General features: G+C 41.6%; 1 protein-coding gene and 2 long non-coding RNA genes across 3 annotated transcripts in view; 1 reads left to right on the top strand and 2 right to left on the bottom strand.

Moving 5' to 3' along the window:
* The window catches only part of LOC147754855 (uncharacterized), a 39889-nt gene extending 35687 nt beyond the window's left edge, over positions 1-4202 (bottom strand). The window contains exons 1-3 of the long non-coding RNA XR_015329590.1: positions 3242-4202; positions 2780-2968; positions 442-930 (exon numbers count right to left, since the gene is read on the bottom strand). This is a non-coding gene — a long non-coding RNA (uncharacterized LOC147754855). The remainder of the gene's footprint in view (positions 1-441; positions 931-2779; positions 2969-3241) is intronic.
* The window catches only part of LOC111252596 (stearoyl-CoA desaturase 5-like), a 34970-nt gene that overhangs the window by 15244 nt on the left and 5028 nt on the right, over positions 1-14698 (top strand). Inside the window, exons 8-10 of the mRNA XM_022810762.2 lie at positions 12569-12722; positions 13409-13520; positions 13831-13901. Of these exons, the coding sequence (XP_022666497.1) occupies positions 12569-12722; positions 13409-13520; positions 13831-13901 (337 nt within the window). The remainder of the gene's footprint in view (positions 1-12568; positions 12723-13408; positions 13521-13830; positions 13902-14698) is intronic.
* On the bottom strand, positions 6984-9186 carry LOC147754854 (uncharacterized). The gene is made up of 2 exons (XR_015329589.1): positions 8568-9186; positions 6984-7181 (listed from the first exon to the last, which is right to left on the bottom strand). It is a non-coding gene; the product is annotated as an uncharacterized LOC147754854 (long non-coding RNA).

Raw genomic sequence — 14698 nt, 5'->3', positions numbered from 1 at the left:
TATATATATATAAAATGAGACTTGAGTGTGAAGTGATTAGTTACGTTTAAGTTTAAATGATACTATTTTGAAGAAGCGTTTTTCTTCGATCTTATGCTAAACGTTATAGCTAAAAGTGACATCGGAGAGTACCATGTGTTTCTGAAGCTGATGTTTCTAATATCCTACTCGACAGCTAGACGTTATTATCAAAAAAACAAGAAGAAAAAATGATAATCATCGCTTAATCAACAACACGGAATCGGTCGGAGGCTCGAAAGGTTCGTAGGCGTAAATTGAAAATTAAATCGCAGTAACTGGCTTTAATATGCCCCACAGCGTGGGGTATGAGCGAATATTGCAGTAAATCTGTTACTACTATAAATGAAGAGGTTATCAACTTAACTTCGAAACGATACGGTAATGCAGTTTATGATGCACAAATATTGCACATGTACTTACCTATAATTTTGCGTTCGATCTGCTTCTATGGGCAGATTACTTATATTCTGTGTGAGAACTTATGCTTCATCGTATTCGGTGTTTCTTTCCTAGGATCAACATAACTTCTTGATAAAGGTCGTTTTCTGTTGTGAAACTAGTGTTGACCAAGCGATAATGCGGGGGTAGAAACGTCGTTCACAGCAGCGGGTCAACTTTAATTTGGCTTTTCGCTGCTTGTGCCGTTGTTCCGCAACAGCAGATAACGAACAATGAAAAACCCGACGAAAGTGGGCAAATATATCGTTCGTTTGAAATGGTCATCGTTGTTTGGTGATTACAGATGGCTCGTGGTCCACCTTTTTGAGTTGCTGCAGTATCAGGCCTTAATAACGTTGCCGACATTGGCACAATTCTCACACACGGAAGATACTGTTGGACGAGCAGTCTCTAGTCCTCTTGCCAAAACAGTAATAACAAGTAGTTGCCACCCCGAATTAGCAGTTGATCCTGTAAAATGTCGGAATACGAGCTCAAAATTAGATACTCATTCAATGTGTCCAATTATTCACTGAGGAGAACACTCCAATCCGTTGTTTGTCGATTAACGCCATCGGACTCAGCCGTTAACATCTGATTTCATGACCGCCACGCATGTTTACGTTTGACTATATTTCTGCGTAAATCTCTTAAACGACCCTGAAACAAGTGAAAATGCAAACATAGTTTTATAAAAATAATATAACAGGCTTTTTTCCCTTCTGGCGAGCATCGCCTTGCCATGCCTGCATTGCGATCTGGTCAACCTGGCAGTCCCTGCTAGTTAGTCGAAACCGCTGACGTCAAAAAGTTCCACAATACTTTCCGTTCAATTAAACGTTTCTTTTTCTGAACGATCAAAAATTGGATACAAACGAAAACAAGCTTCGACGTATTTGTCACTTATGTCCTACTACTAGCAAAGGTACGAAAAATAGCTTTGATTGCGCTTGCCAGTCATGCGTTTGACTGATTAGTGAGTTGCTAAATACGTCGAGCGAACGTAGATTACAGCTTTCATTACGTAAATAGCGTACGTAGCACTACGCTACACTTATTATGTACAGCTATGTTGCGTCACCAATATTCGATGCCTCACGGTCATCAATCGTAACGACGTACGGTTATAATGCGACAACGATAAAAATGCCCAGCGGGCAATTTTCCTATTTTCTATCGCTTCCAGCCGGTGGGTGTTGGCGCCTTTGTTTGTTTGTGCTTCCGTTATTCTGACGCTTAGAACAATAACAGTTTCTGAGAACAGTATTTCTGAATGTTTTGTACACGTGCCTTCTTAGTTCGTGAAGCGTTAGAAAAATGCTGGGCGATACTTGAGTGTCGAAAATTAGTATACGCTCTATCCTCTCCTGTTTTTAGCGTCTGATCGAGTAATACAGTGGAGCTTTGTAGAGCATCATACTGTTTTATCCGTTGAGGGATGCACTTATGATTTTTCTCTGTGCATAAAAAATATGTTTAAACACTTCGGGTCCAAGATAAGAGCATCTTTGTCCAAGCGCTCCGTCCCTTCGAGATTCAGTTCCCCGTTGCCCTATCTGAGGATTTTCGAGTTGTCACTACAGAACCTGAAAGTGGCGCCTTGAAACGCAGACATCTGCGATCTCTGGTGAAGGATAGAGGTAAGCCTCCCGTTAGGTCGGTCTGAGCAAGCAGATTCTCTAGTTTGTGCTCTTAACAGTGTCAATCATGGATCGCTAATCGCTGCCAACACCTTGAGGGCCAACAGCTGAAACAGGAGTACGTAGAAGATCGTGTCCTGTCGATTTACCTATTTGCCCGTTTCTATATCTCCTATATATTGATACACGTTATCCAAAACAACGTCACGCATCTGGCTCGTTGCATGTGTTTGCTTACGGTAAGACGACGTAACGTCGGTTATCAGGGTAGTCGTAGTAATGTCGCCTCACCACTGATAATTACAACTCAAATTGTACCTTTATCGAGATATGTCTATTCGTTTCGCAGGCAGTTTCTCCATAGCTCTCTCTTCTTTCTCGCTTCCCCTTTCTACCCAAGCAACCGTTCGACACGTTACCTTGTTGAACCTAACGCGTTTTAGCTACCCTATTTCTTTTTCTGTACAGGGTGTCGTAAGTGTTGAGATCGCCTAGGTATTAAATGATGCACTGATTCGTTGCGTCAACGTTTTCACTGCTATTAGCCAACTACCTCTATCTGTGATAGCTCTGTGACAGGTAACCAGTCAAGGTCGCGTATTAATTCGAAATACAATCGTTGTATTCGGCGGAATCTGTTCACAGTTTACTAAACCGCGTCAGCCCGTAGCTTTACCCACCTTTTTCCCGTCGGCTAGCCTATCTGATATGCTTTTCTCGACTGTCTGCTGCTAGAGTTTTTGTCCACGATCACTATTTGCTCCCGCCACGTGGTTTCCCCTTCCACTCAGCCGTTTGTCTTCTTGCGCACTGCGATCGCGGTTATAAATACGGTTTGTTTCGGTGACCTTGAGATTTCGATCTGAAGTCTGAAAGCGCAAGTGAAGCAAACACTCCGATTTATGTTTTTCTATTCGCTGATGAATGGCAGCAGTAGCAACCGAGCGAGTGCTATTGTTCCGGCAGCAACTGCTTTCCACCACATCAAGCACAAGCACTAACCGTACCTCATCTTTTGTGCAGGAACAAGTATTAATAATAATGGACTCGACTTATTTTCGCTCTATACAAAAGCAGGCAGGCAGGCAGGCAGGCAGGCATCGGTCCTGCACTGATGCAATAAGAATCCTGGTTATCATTACCTTTGCCAGTCAGTAATGCTGGCTTTGAAGGCGTATAGTAGCGTCATGTAGGCCGCTTTGTTTCTACTCACTGTACACGTACTGTTATGGCAACCGCACGTAGAGTAGCATTTATACACAACCAAAGTTTGACTGCCGATTTCCAACTACTGATGGCTTTTTGCCTATAAACAGGAGAGTGAAGGAAAGAATTGCGAACGCCGTCCCGGTAGCCGCTTACAATGGATACATCGGACCGATGTACTACGCTATTCGACACACACTAATACATCGCAATGGTTCTCGCCGCACATGATGATGAAATTCTTATAGGGGATTGGAAAAAAGCGACAAAAAGGAGAGTTCTTAACGGCGGGCAAATGGTCCACAGGCCTACAGTACGCTGCGTATTAGCAATAGGAACATTGGTTGCATTCAGATCAAAGGTGATCTACATTGTTCCTTGCGAATCAATAGATCGGGCTTGTATAGTTTGAACGGCTATAGACAGGAAACAGCAGGAATTAGGTAAATGATAATGTTCGATTTCCTTCATTCGAACCACTTCTCGACTAGAACAAATACTACCCATTGTATGGACGATAGCTCTTATTGATCTTGGCGTTCTTTCTCTAAAAATACCTGCCTGATTGTTTTTGAGGAATATATATAGTCGTTACATAAGATTGAATCCTTATTGATATGGAACCCCAAAGATCATCACTCGAATACACTTATCCGTAAAATCGAAGGCCTTGGACATTGTCCCAGGAGCGTGCCAGAATCAAAGATTTTGCCGATAGTTTTATTCTGCCCTGCAAACATTTAAAAAATGTTGGAAACGGCGACTGCTAATGATTCCCATCCCATTAGACAACTAAATCAGAACGAAGAGAACTGCACGTCATTGTCTTCGTTCTGATTTAGTGTCTAGCAGAGCAAATCGACTTTGAATGTCACCGGCGCCTAATTGTGCTTAACATGCTCAACACACAAATAGACAAATGCAAGGACAAACAGGCACACACCCAGTCAAGGACAGTAATCCGTACAGTTTCCACTGGCGGCGCTGCTGTCGCCGCCGTTATACCCAGTATCATCTACGACGCACACGACGAACCAATGAGAACCGTAGCCAATGAAGAAACTGACAATGGCCTTGGCAATTAACCAGTCGAGCTTTGCTGACAATAGCGGTGATACAGAAAATTGTGTCCTGAAACAAAAAGGCTAAAAAATAATATTCGGTACAAGCTTGTTGTCGAGAATTCTGCATTGACTTGCTTAGTCAGGATGATCGTGGCTGTGACGGCCGATAAGCCTCAGTGTTTTGCGGTTAGTCCTTTTGCGTAATTGCGTAGCGTCCCTATCAGCGATAGACGGCACAGGGTAACGATGAATAATAAACAAGCAATAAAATAGCATAAGGCGAACGAACTAAAAAGAAAATGGACGACGGAGGTAAAATCAGAGTGGTGAAAATCTGTACACGTCTATGGCTATTATTATTGTTTGGTAATGACAGCTACAGTTGTCAGATCTTCTGCATTGCTGAGACTCGCCGAAAACAGTCAAGCAAATAGTAGGAAAGTCCAGAATGGCGAGAAGGAAGCGTGCACAAAATAAGGAATAAAATGAATCAGTGTCACGCTTTAATGTCCACTACGGAAAGGCGTTTTGGAATACTGCGTGTTTTGCCAAACTAAAATGTAGGGACATGGATTTGGCGGAGGTGCGGATGTTGCTTGCACTTCATTGGAACTTATCTTGCTAAAGGCATTGCTCGTCGCGAGGGGGCTCGGGGTGAAAACGTTTTAGTCTTTACAAGGGAAAGAGAAAACTAACAAAACGGGGATTTCTTTCTTGACGACAGTTAATACTGTCGTTTGTTGACGCGCTTATAGCTGAAGTGTCAGGAGAGGAAGAGACATATCACAGAGACAGAGTTATCAGCAAATATCCGGGTTACAGAAAACTAACGGCCTGACGTCAGTGCAAAAAAGAGTTCTTCATACGTTTATCGTGATCTGCGTCGACGCGATAACAATTAAGATGGTTAGCAAATTGGCCACTTGAACGGTCGAAGTGTATCCATGTGTTTATAGGCGACAACGTAGAAAGACAGTAGAACTTTCAGATCGATTCAAATAAAACATAACATTGAATTTGTATTTGTTTTTAGAAGCATCTCTCACTTTGGAGCTGCCTAAGCCCCGAGCGAATGGTATATTGTCCACACGAGAAAGTGATATATGGGCTGTTATTATAACCTAATCGTTCAACGACGTCAACCTATAAGATAAGCGAGAAGGGGCTGAAGATACACAGATACGACTAGTTGTCACAGGATATCGCTAAACGGCCTGATTGTCGAAATGATCCACGATGCACTTCACGAGTCCTTTATCTTTTCGACGGCTCCTTCGGATTCGTGTTAGGGATGAAGGTGACAGAAGAACAACGCTGCAGATTCAAATCAAACCCCACACGCTATTCTGCCTTTGAACTGTGCTTGGATGATAATGGTATTTTTGTCTCTTAAAATCTTAAGTGGGACACGAACACCACGATAAAACAGAGAAGAAGCTAAATGGGTTTATTCTCAATTGAAGACCTGATCGATTTCATATTGACAAGGACAGTTTTTGTATTAATGAAGTGCCCTAGGTGCCCATTCACCCGGAAATTTCTTTTTTAAGCTCAACTTACGGATTAATTAGAGAGTTTTACCGTCTCTATTCAAAATCAAGGTATAATGTTCATCAAGTCTGTGGCGGCTGCTAGGCGATCAGCTGCAGCACTAGTCTACTTATGTGTTTAGTTAACCCTACAGAATAGCGTCTTTATTGCATTCCATCCACTGGCATCTTTCAGACTAAAAAAAAGCCCCCTTTCATTTTATCATTTTTCCCATTCAATAACATCTTCCTATTCTGAATTATGAAGTTATTGATTATACTAAAAGTATTGCTTTACCTTTGAAATGTTAGAGACGGTATTTACAACGCAGCCTTTGTAGGAAAAAAACGTTGCGAAAAGATTCTTGTAATTAAAGCAAATTCGTTCCTTTGCCTACGCATCGTTCCGGTGCATGTCTAGGCTTCCAAGTGAACAGTCTGCCATTCTGCGCTGGGCCTTTGTTAAAGGTAGATAACCTTCAATGGCTTACGCCACTGACAACATCTACTGTATTAATTTTTAGCAGATCCCTTTATTAGCAGGATTTTAATCAGTCAGACGTTTTTCTTATGGTAACATATACGGGGTTCCAGCCGAATCCCCTGACGATGAAATACTGTATAACGAAGCTCAAAGTTATCAAGAAGTTCTTACCGTTGGCCGAACTGACAGTTGTTATAGCCATAGTATGTTTTTGCGCATTTCTGCGAAATAAATAAATAACTCTGGGTCTATAGGTCGTACTGATAAAAGAAAGGTTAAAGAAGTCTCAAAGTTTATTATAGTTGACGAAATGTATTTGAACGATGGGCCAATCGGTCCATAAAGTTAAACGCAGCTACTAATTGGTGATGCACAGCGACGGCCATGATCGGATGCATGTTCGTACAAATTAGGACAAAATTATGTTGATGTCAAAAACGTCCCGTACTACCATTGGCGACCGACACTCCGAAAAATACTCTGCATTACAAAAGCACTTGCGTGGACATTCAGTCTGAAGTAAGATGAACTTTCAGGGACTTAAGTTACTACGATACGAGCCTCGTAGCATTATTTGAGAAAAAAAAAACTTAATACCAAGTATTCTTATTGATAAATGTGAGGTTTATTTATGCAAACTATGAAAGAAGGGACGTTAATTTGCGTGGTCCGTTTCCGATACCAATTTCGCTTTATCCATTTATGTTAATTTGGTACTTTTTTTCGTAGCATATATGTTTTGAGCTGGTTACGAGCCGCTAAGGTCATTGTAGAGCACATTCACGTTCCGAGATCATACCTGCAACACGTAAATTGTTCTATTACTCCAATTTTATCCCTTGCCTTTCGTGTTCTAGGTTTTTTTTTACCTTCAGCAGTATGCTAAGCGAAGCCAGCGTTGAAGTTGCAGCAGCTCAACTTTTTGGTGTTCGACGTAATCATGTTCAGTCAACCCTATATACCTTTGCTGCGCTATAGAGGTAACCGGTCTGATATGCCCCCCCCCAGTCTTTTATTCGTCTCAATTATTTACGTGTAGAGCAAATAGCTGAAGAACGTTCGGCCAAACGTCGAACGAAAGTTCGATACATGTCAACTAAACCATTTGCCCTGCCATGGCATTTTGAATGGGAGAAAAAAATGGAATCACGGCAAAACTTAACGGCTGGATACTACTGCATAAATTGGTGCTGCATCAGTGCGTTACGATTGTGCACATAAGTTATGTCGTAAATATTATATCAAATGGGCCTATCAGCGTTTTTTTTAGTCTTTTCACTTTGGGACAACAAAAGGGGACAGGATATGAAAGACGGAGGTGGAACAGCTTACAGAGTCACTTGTGCCATATTTCACATTTGCTAACATTTTGTCACGTTGCTATTGCTCGTTTTGTAATTTTATGTCGCATAAAAACAAAAAAAAAAAAAAAAAAACACGAAATGTCCGTCGGCGCAGCAGTCCGATAGACGCTAAAAAGACGAAAAGTATGACCGCTTAAGTATGGATTGTGTGGAGGCTCAGTTTAAACCAGTCCACCGGTTAGTCCTATTTTTCTTTCCTACAAAGATATATTTAAAGGCTTAGTGACCTCGAAATGACTGATTTTTTTTGTTGTCAAATATATAGTCGAATTTTAAACGAAATGCAGCAAGTGTTCTCGAACTCATCTAGTATATTCCATGTATGTTGGTACGGGCTTCATTAAGAGATAATGGTGTTTAAAAAATAATTTTTCGGGCACGATTTCGTCGTTTTGTAAGGTGAATAATGTGATAATGTGCACAGCGGCGGGAAGTCTTGGCCTCGATATAGAAACTAAATGACCCACGGCCTTCTTCGCTACGTTTAGTAGTAACCACCGTCTCGCATTCTCAGTACCGAATCAGAGGCTAAGCAGTCAAATAAAGTCGACGTTGATTGATCGGTTGATTGATCTATAACAGTGATGAACGAGACTAAATCACTGCATCTACGATTTTCGCTGCTACCATCGGCAGCTGATAAGGCATTAATATTTAGACATATCGTAACCTTTTATTTCCGCAAATATCAGTACATTTTGGCATCAATTACAATAGAGAAGAGAAAATAACATTTGCGTATCTTTAATCTGTAACGCTTAGCTAGGCATGACTAATTACGGAGCATTGCCTCGCAGATTTTGCCGGCTTGCAAAACACACCATGTCAACTTGATGCATGCCCTTAGGACGAAGCCGTTTTCCTGATCGTAACTGAACAATTAGAAAAACAAATCACAGTGGCAGCATTTCCGTTCGTAGAAAAAAAACACTGATGATTATATCAAACAATAAAGCACTGCTAACCCTTCTGACAGAGTTGTCGTTCAAATCAATTTAGGGAAAGCTTTTGTGGTGTCAATACCTAGAGTACGGCACATATGTGCAGGAAGCAACAACGCAGGACAGATTTGCGCTAGCCGAACTTTGTACGTTGTTGCTAAACCTCGCCAGCTTAGCAGACAGGGCAACTTCAATCCGATAAGATTCCCAGCTGTACGTAGACTCTATGTGTCTTAGATTTATCAGTACGTGCGCTCGCACCGCCCTTCCCCAGCTAAATGCAGCGGAATTAGTTGCAAGCCATGGCTGATCCATATTCACAGTAACTTATTGTTACGCTTGAAATAGTTTCGTCCGGTAATTCGCATCGATTTATCCGCTAAGTTGTTGGCAAAAAAGCCACTGGACATTTCATCTATCGATGTCGGCAAGTTCTTGAGTGAGGCGATGACGCCCCGTTCGACCCACAGATCTTCGTATTGCCATAACATCGACGCTATCGGCGTTTATATGATGGGATATGACTTTGCACGGTATCGCGTGAGCACGATTTGTCAAATGTAACCATATACAATGCGTTTGTTCCGAATGAGCGTCCAATAAGCGTTTTATGAGCGCGTATTGAACCCACAATGCTCGATAAAACGAACGCGTCGAAAACTAATGTGAGAAGATTGCGGTAAGATCTGAAATAATGATTATACTCATTCTTAATACATTAAAAATCACCTTAATGCCATCCATCGATTGACTGCCCATCGGCTAACTAAAGACATTACCCTCTTTCATTTCGTGTTTGATGGATAGATACGCGTATGTAATACAGGGACACCTGTGGACACATGGACGCACGCATCGTTGTGCTTGCTGGCACATGAAACCACAATTACTTTGCTTATTTGACTGTACAACGGCCAATTGGCTACACCCGTTCGCTAACACGATATACGAATTCAAGGAAAAATAGATGTAACGTTATTGACCCTAACTTCAATCCGTAAATCACGTCGTATAGGAGAGGTATAACTGGGTTGGATTATGTGTCTTAGGGCCCGCCTACACCGGGACGGCCGATTCAGGCGAAGTGGGCTTTTACATACAAATTCGTTGTACTAGCCGGTGCTCGTCAGCCAACCAGTTATAGGATGTACACCGTCACAAGTATGCAGATGAACACCTTTTTTGTCGGCTGTAGAATAGCAATTTAAGGATTGGCCAAAACGTCAATATGTCTATACACACGAGCCGCAGTTCGTATGTAACCGTCCAAAGACGTTTACCATCCAAGTCAGCGACCAATGAGTAACCGCTCGCGTTTAAGCGGCATAAGAACAACAGGTTGATAAGTATTTTTGGGCGCTTTTAGTTTGACTCCTAGCGCTAGCACCAGACAGTTGCGGAGCCCCTAGAATAGACAGCATTAGTAAAACATACACTTTTGGTCCGGCAGTGGTTAACAGCGTTGACCCGGGTCGACATGATGATCAGCATCACATATCGACGGAGAAAAGGTGTGACAGATCAAAGAACAGATATTACGTTCTACGGTATCAACATTCGCCGACGTCAACTGTGGATTATAATTAAACCTATGTAATATACTAAAAATATGAAAACATATTACTACGGACAAGCATAGGAGATGGCAAGGAAGCCGCTTTGGCCTTCGACAAACGAGCATCACGTTCTACGTATAATTGTTTCTGGATGTTAGATCATTTAACTCGCAAAACCATAATCAGGTTCAACAAAGGAACACTGTATAAATTGCTCTGCTTACGAAAGAAGCTATTATCTTGATTCCGCTGAACATTCTACATGTGACAGCGCGATATGGTCCGAACGTAACAGTTCTAAATAACGTTTTTCAACGAAATATAGCAGAACGCCGATAACGAGCTGTCTGACACGGGCAGATCACGACGGCAGTTCGATATCGATCAAGTAGGCAATGTGGCCATTAAGGACCTTTTCTTTTTTGACGAAGGGTAGTTCGTCGCCGTGTAAACTCCGTTCCTCGAGATTATATCAACGTCTTTTAAGTTTAACTACTCGTTGGCTAGATAGGAGTCGGTACTAGCAGCTAATAGGACTAGCGTATTTTTTTAGACGCACCTGTACTCTACCGTATAATGCTTATATTTGCGGGTCTAATAAAATAGAAACTTCAAGTCTCAGGCACAACTTGCAGCTGGCAACTTGTTTATTATACAGCGCATTAAATAGGCGGGCATGGAGAATGCGGATGAGGAGGTAGAGAATTGTGGACAAAGGACAGCATACTTCCTTAAGTATCCTTGAAATACCTTGAGAGGGGAATGTTGGATGATCGCAAATTGAGGTCGTGGCGAATATATGAATCTTTCCCTAAAAGTATACTTAATACGAACGTCTAGTGTCTGGTTTAGCTGTTGTCGAGATTGTTGTTTTTGGTAACACTCACCATTGGCCTGTACATTGCAAGGCGCATATCGGTAAAGGCCGCCGCTACTTGTGAAAAACTGTGGACGAATGCTGTTATATTGACAAATTCGGATCACACATTTCGACCTATGAAGAGTCGATCAGACGAAGGCTCCTTCGCAGATGCTAGCCGTTTTAATTCTCAGTTGCCTGAAGACTTTGCTTCAAATAACGGGGAAACAAGCGTTTACAGGAAATTTAGGCACAGACACATAGACATAAACGTTCCGCCCTAGTTTTCCACAGATGACTGAACATCTTAGGTTTCCTTCTCAACGTCAATCGACGTTACTGTCGTCGTAGACAGCACAGAGGAAGCCGAATCAAAAGTTTGCATGTATTCGGCACGATGTCTTTCGATCATTTAGATAAAATGAAAGGCGTCCACACACTTGTGATGGGCCTTCAAAAACTGCTGTAGTGCCATATTGATTGTTTAGTAATATGTCATCTAGTCACTACGCTCGTTCAAGGCTGCCTGCCACTTCGAAAGATATTTTTGGCAAAGACAGCAAAAGTCGGTTCGGGCATGACAAAAAACCACCAGATTATTTGTGTTCGTAATCCACAGACAAGTTTGTCAATGCGCAGTGTGTTTGCCGACAGTTTATGTTTTCGTTCTTTTTTCTTAATAACATAAAGTGGAACATTGAGCGGATAAATAAAGCACGTGCTATCTCCGGCCATGGCTTCTCTTAGAACTATTATAATTTTTAGCAAAGGATACGAACACAACGTATAGTCTTAATGGGGCAAAACAGACTGAATAGCAAAAGGTTAAAGGACAAGGTAAACTTGTGCACTCGTGTTGAAATAGATGAAGAATACGCTAGTCATGCATAGACTTCGGATCAAAGGTGGGACGTCATAGACATAAACCAACGGCGATTACTGTCGTTAATGTTATCGTCAATATGGTATAGAATTGTCTCGCATTTACCCGAGTGCTTACCTGCCACTTTAGCGGCTATGACTAGTTGCGGAAATCCAGTGTGTCTTTGCTAGAAGTTTAAAGTTAGCGCGCTTTCCAGCCATTTTGTGTAGAACCGGTTAAGAATATTTGAAAGCCTAGAAACTATAAGTTGGTTTGTCAGCTTTTCGGCAATACATAGACTGACACCATCCGCTTCGCGTTATCTTCTCCTATGCTCTTTTAGAAATAGAAGCGGCCTTTCTGTTGCTGTTTCAGCTATCGGTATATCACTGTGCATGAATTAAGCCTGGCTCTGTAGCATCGTCTAGACAGCATAATTCCATGACGGATGGATGAAAAGAAAACAATGTACAGCCAATTCATTATAGTCGAAGTGTCTAAATTATATCAAATACAAGATTTCTCGACGGATTGATTTTAAGCACCTTAACCTAACGAAAAAATTTCGCGTTCTTTTTTCTGTACGTTTCTCCCTACGATCTAGCTTTCTTCTATCTGTCCGTGTCGGGGTTGTCCGTTACGGCCGGAGCCCACAGACTTTGGTGCCACCGTTCATATAAAGCACGTTGGCCTTTACGAGCATTTCTGATGTTGGCGAATTGCTGCGTCGCTCAAAATGATATCTACGATTGGGTTCGGTGGGTATTATTCGTAGTTCTTCAAGGGAATTTTTTCCGCTTTAACGGATGCTACCCAGAGCTTTGATCGTTAATGACCGTTCCACTTTTAGGTTGATGCTTATGATCAGAAGCGCTTCGATGACGATTTGCTAAAATAGTAGAGTCTATGATGGAAGCTTGTGATAACGAACTAGCTAAAAGCTGTCGTTCTGTAGCTGTTATTGTATAGAAAAAAGACTCAAGTTCTTCTTTTGTCTATGGATTTGTCAGCACACCAGGTCAAACAACTATTGAACTTACAAGCTAACTATGAGTAAGTGATAGCTTCAGACGTCAATAATATAGCTTTATATAATAATAACGATACATCGAAATAATACCATGGTCAGCATTTGACGTACTAACATTAACTATTGTTTTTAGTTCATCTCAAATGATCAAGTGAAGATTTAAGCACACAACCATATAGATTGTATACTCTACTTGCTTCGAAAACCGACAGAAAACGTCAATTACGCATGTACAAATCGTTATTTTAACAACTTGGTTTCGTATAGCGGCAGAAGGAATCAGAGGTTGCCAGCTATCGGCCGTTCAACTAGATACGTCGGTCACACCGTTTCGCCATACTGGACATAGTATACGTCTGCCTGTATTGCCGCAAAATAACTGACTCTGTGTTTGGTGCCAATTAATATTTTCAGAGATCACCGGGTTCATCATAAATTTTCTGATACCGACGCTGACCCGCACAATATCACGCGGGGTTTATTCTTCTCGCATGTTGGATGGCTTTTTGTTAGGAAGCACCCAGAGGTAGAGGCAGCCGAAAATATGCATGACTTAAGTTTCGTATGGAACCGTTTGGTACAGATTCTAGTTATACAAAAATAGCCAAAACATATGATAGCTTTGCTTTTCTGCTTATGTCGAAAGAGACGTTTCGTCGAACTGCTAACAATGCCCACAAAAGATTTTTAAATAACCCTTCGAGCGGACCTCATATCGTGCGTGTGAGTGTGGGTGTATAAAACAAAAAAGAACAGACTAGAAGGGAGCTATTTTTTCTTGTGCTGATTACTGATAATGGAATTTACACGAGTTAAAGCTAGCATTATTCGTACAGGTGACCCGCCTAGGATCCAAAGTCGACTGCAGTGATGTTGCCGAGGATCCCATTGTTGCGTTTCAGATCAGGTACGAATTTGCTCTTGATCAGGGGATGCTTTTCACGATGACTATTGATGATATCGCTTGCTGACATTTTTCGCTCTACCGTCTTCTAGGTTTAAATTTGCATACGAAAAATTGTCAGATCTTCTCTGAACAGCTGCCCCTTCTATAACGTGGGTAGATTAATGTCGTCTGTAGTAAATACATGGTAAGTTTAACGTGCGACGTACATGATCGAGGCGTGGTGGAATATATAGATATGTGTGTGGGTGTAGGGATCCTGTCGATGTATGTACCGATGTATGCAGATTGGTTGTGCGGGTCATTTGCGTACCTCTTGCTCACCGTGATCAAGCGCCTTGAATGCAAACCATGTATTTACCTAACAAATATATCTTTTGTTGCTGGTGTTAACAACAGGAGAAATTTTTCGATGGGTCGATCGGCTAGTTGAGGCGTACTCTAACGTAACGCTGAAGAGAAGAAACGCGTCTAATTCTTATTTAAAGCTTATCGATTAGGTGAAACTCGAACTGGTTCAACACTACGTTTCTTCATTGCATTGTTGCAGTTTATCAAACACTATGCATGTCTTAATTTGTTATTCTATTTATTAACGTTTATCAGTTTATTAATTGTTAACGGGCCGCATATAGAAATGTTACGGGCTGAGATAGCCGTATCGTTCGTTTACTGCACCGTAGACTGTAATCAATCAACCAACCAACCAACCAACCAACCAATCAATCATCTTCATCACCGTTTGCTGATTTTCAGTCAGTCGTTGTCTATCTGTGTTGTACTTCTTGTTTTTTCTTGCC

The sequence above is a fragment of the Varroa destructor genome, unplaced genomic scaffold (assembly GCF_002443255.2).
Source record: "Varroa destructor unplaced genomic scaffold, Vdes_3.0 BEIS01000006.1, whole genome shotgun sequence".
NCBI classification, from domain to species: Eukaryota; Metazoa; Arthropoda; class Arachnida; order Mesostigmata; family Varroidae; genus Varroa; species Varroa destructor.
This window is presented reverse-complemented; position numbering and strand designations above follow the sequence as displayed.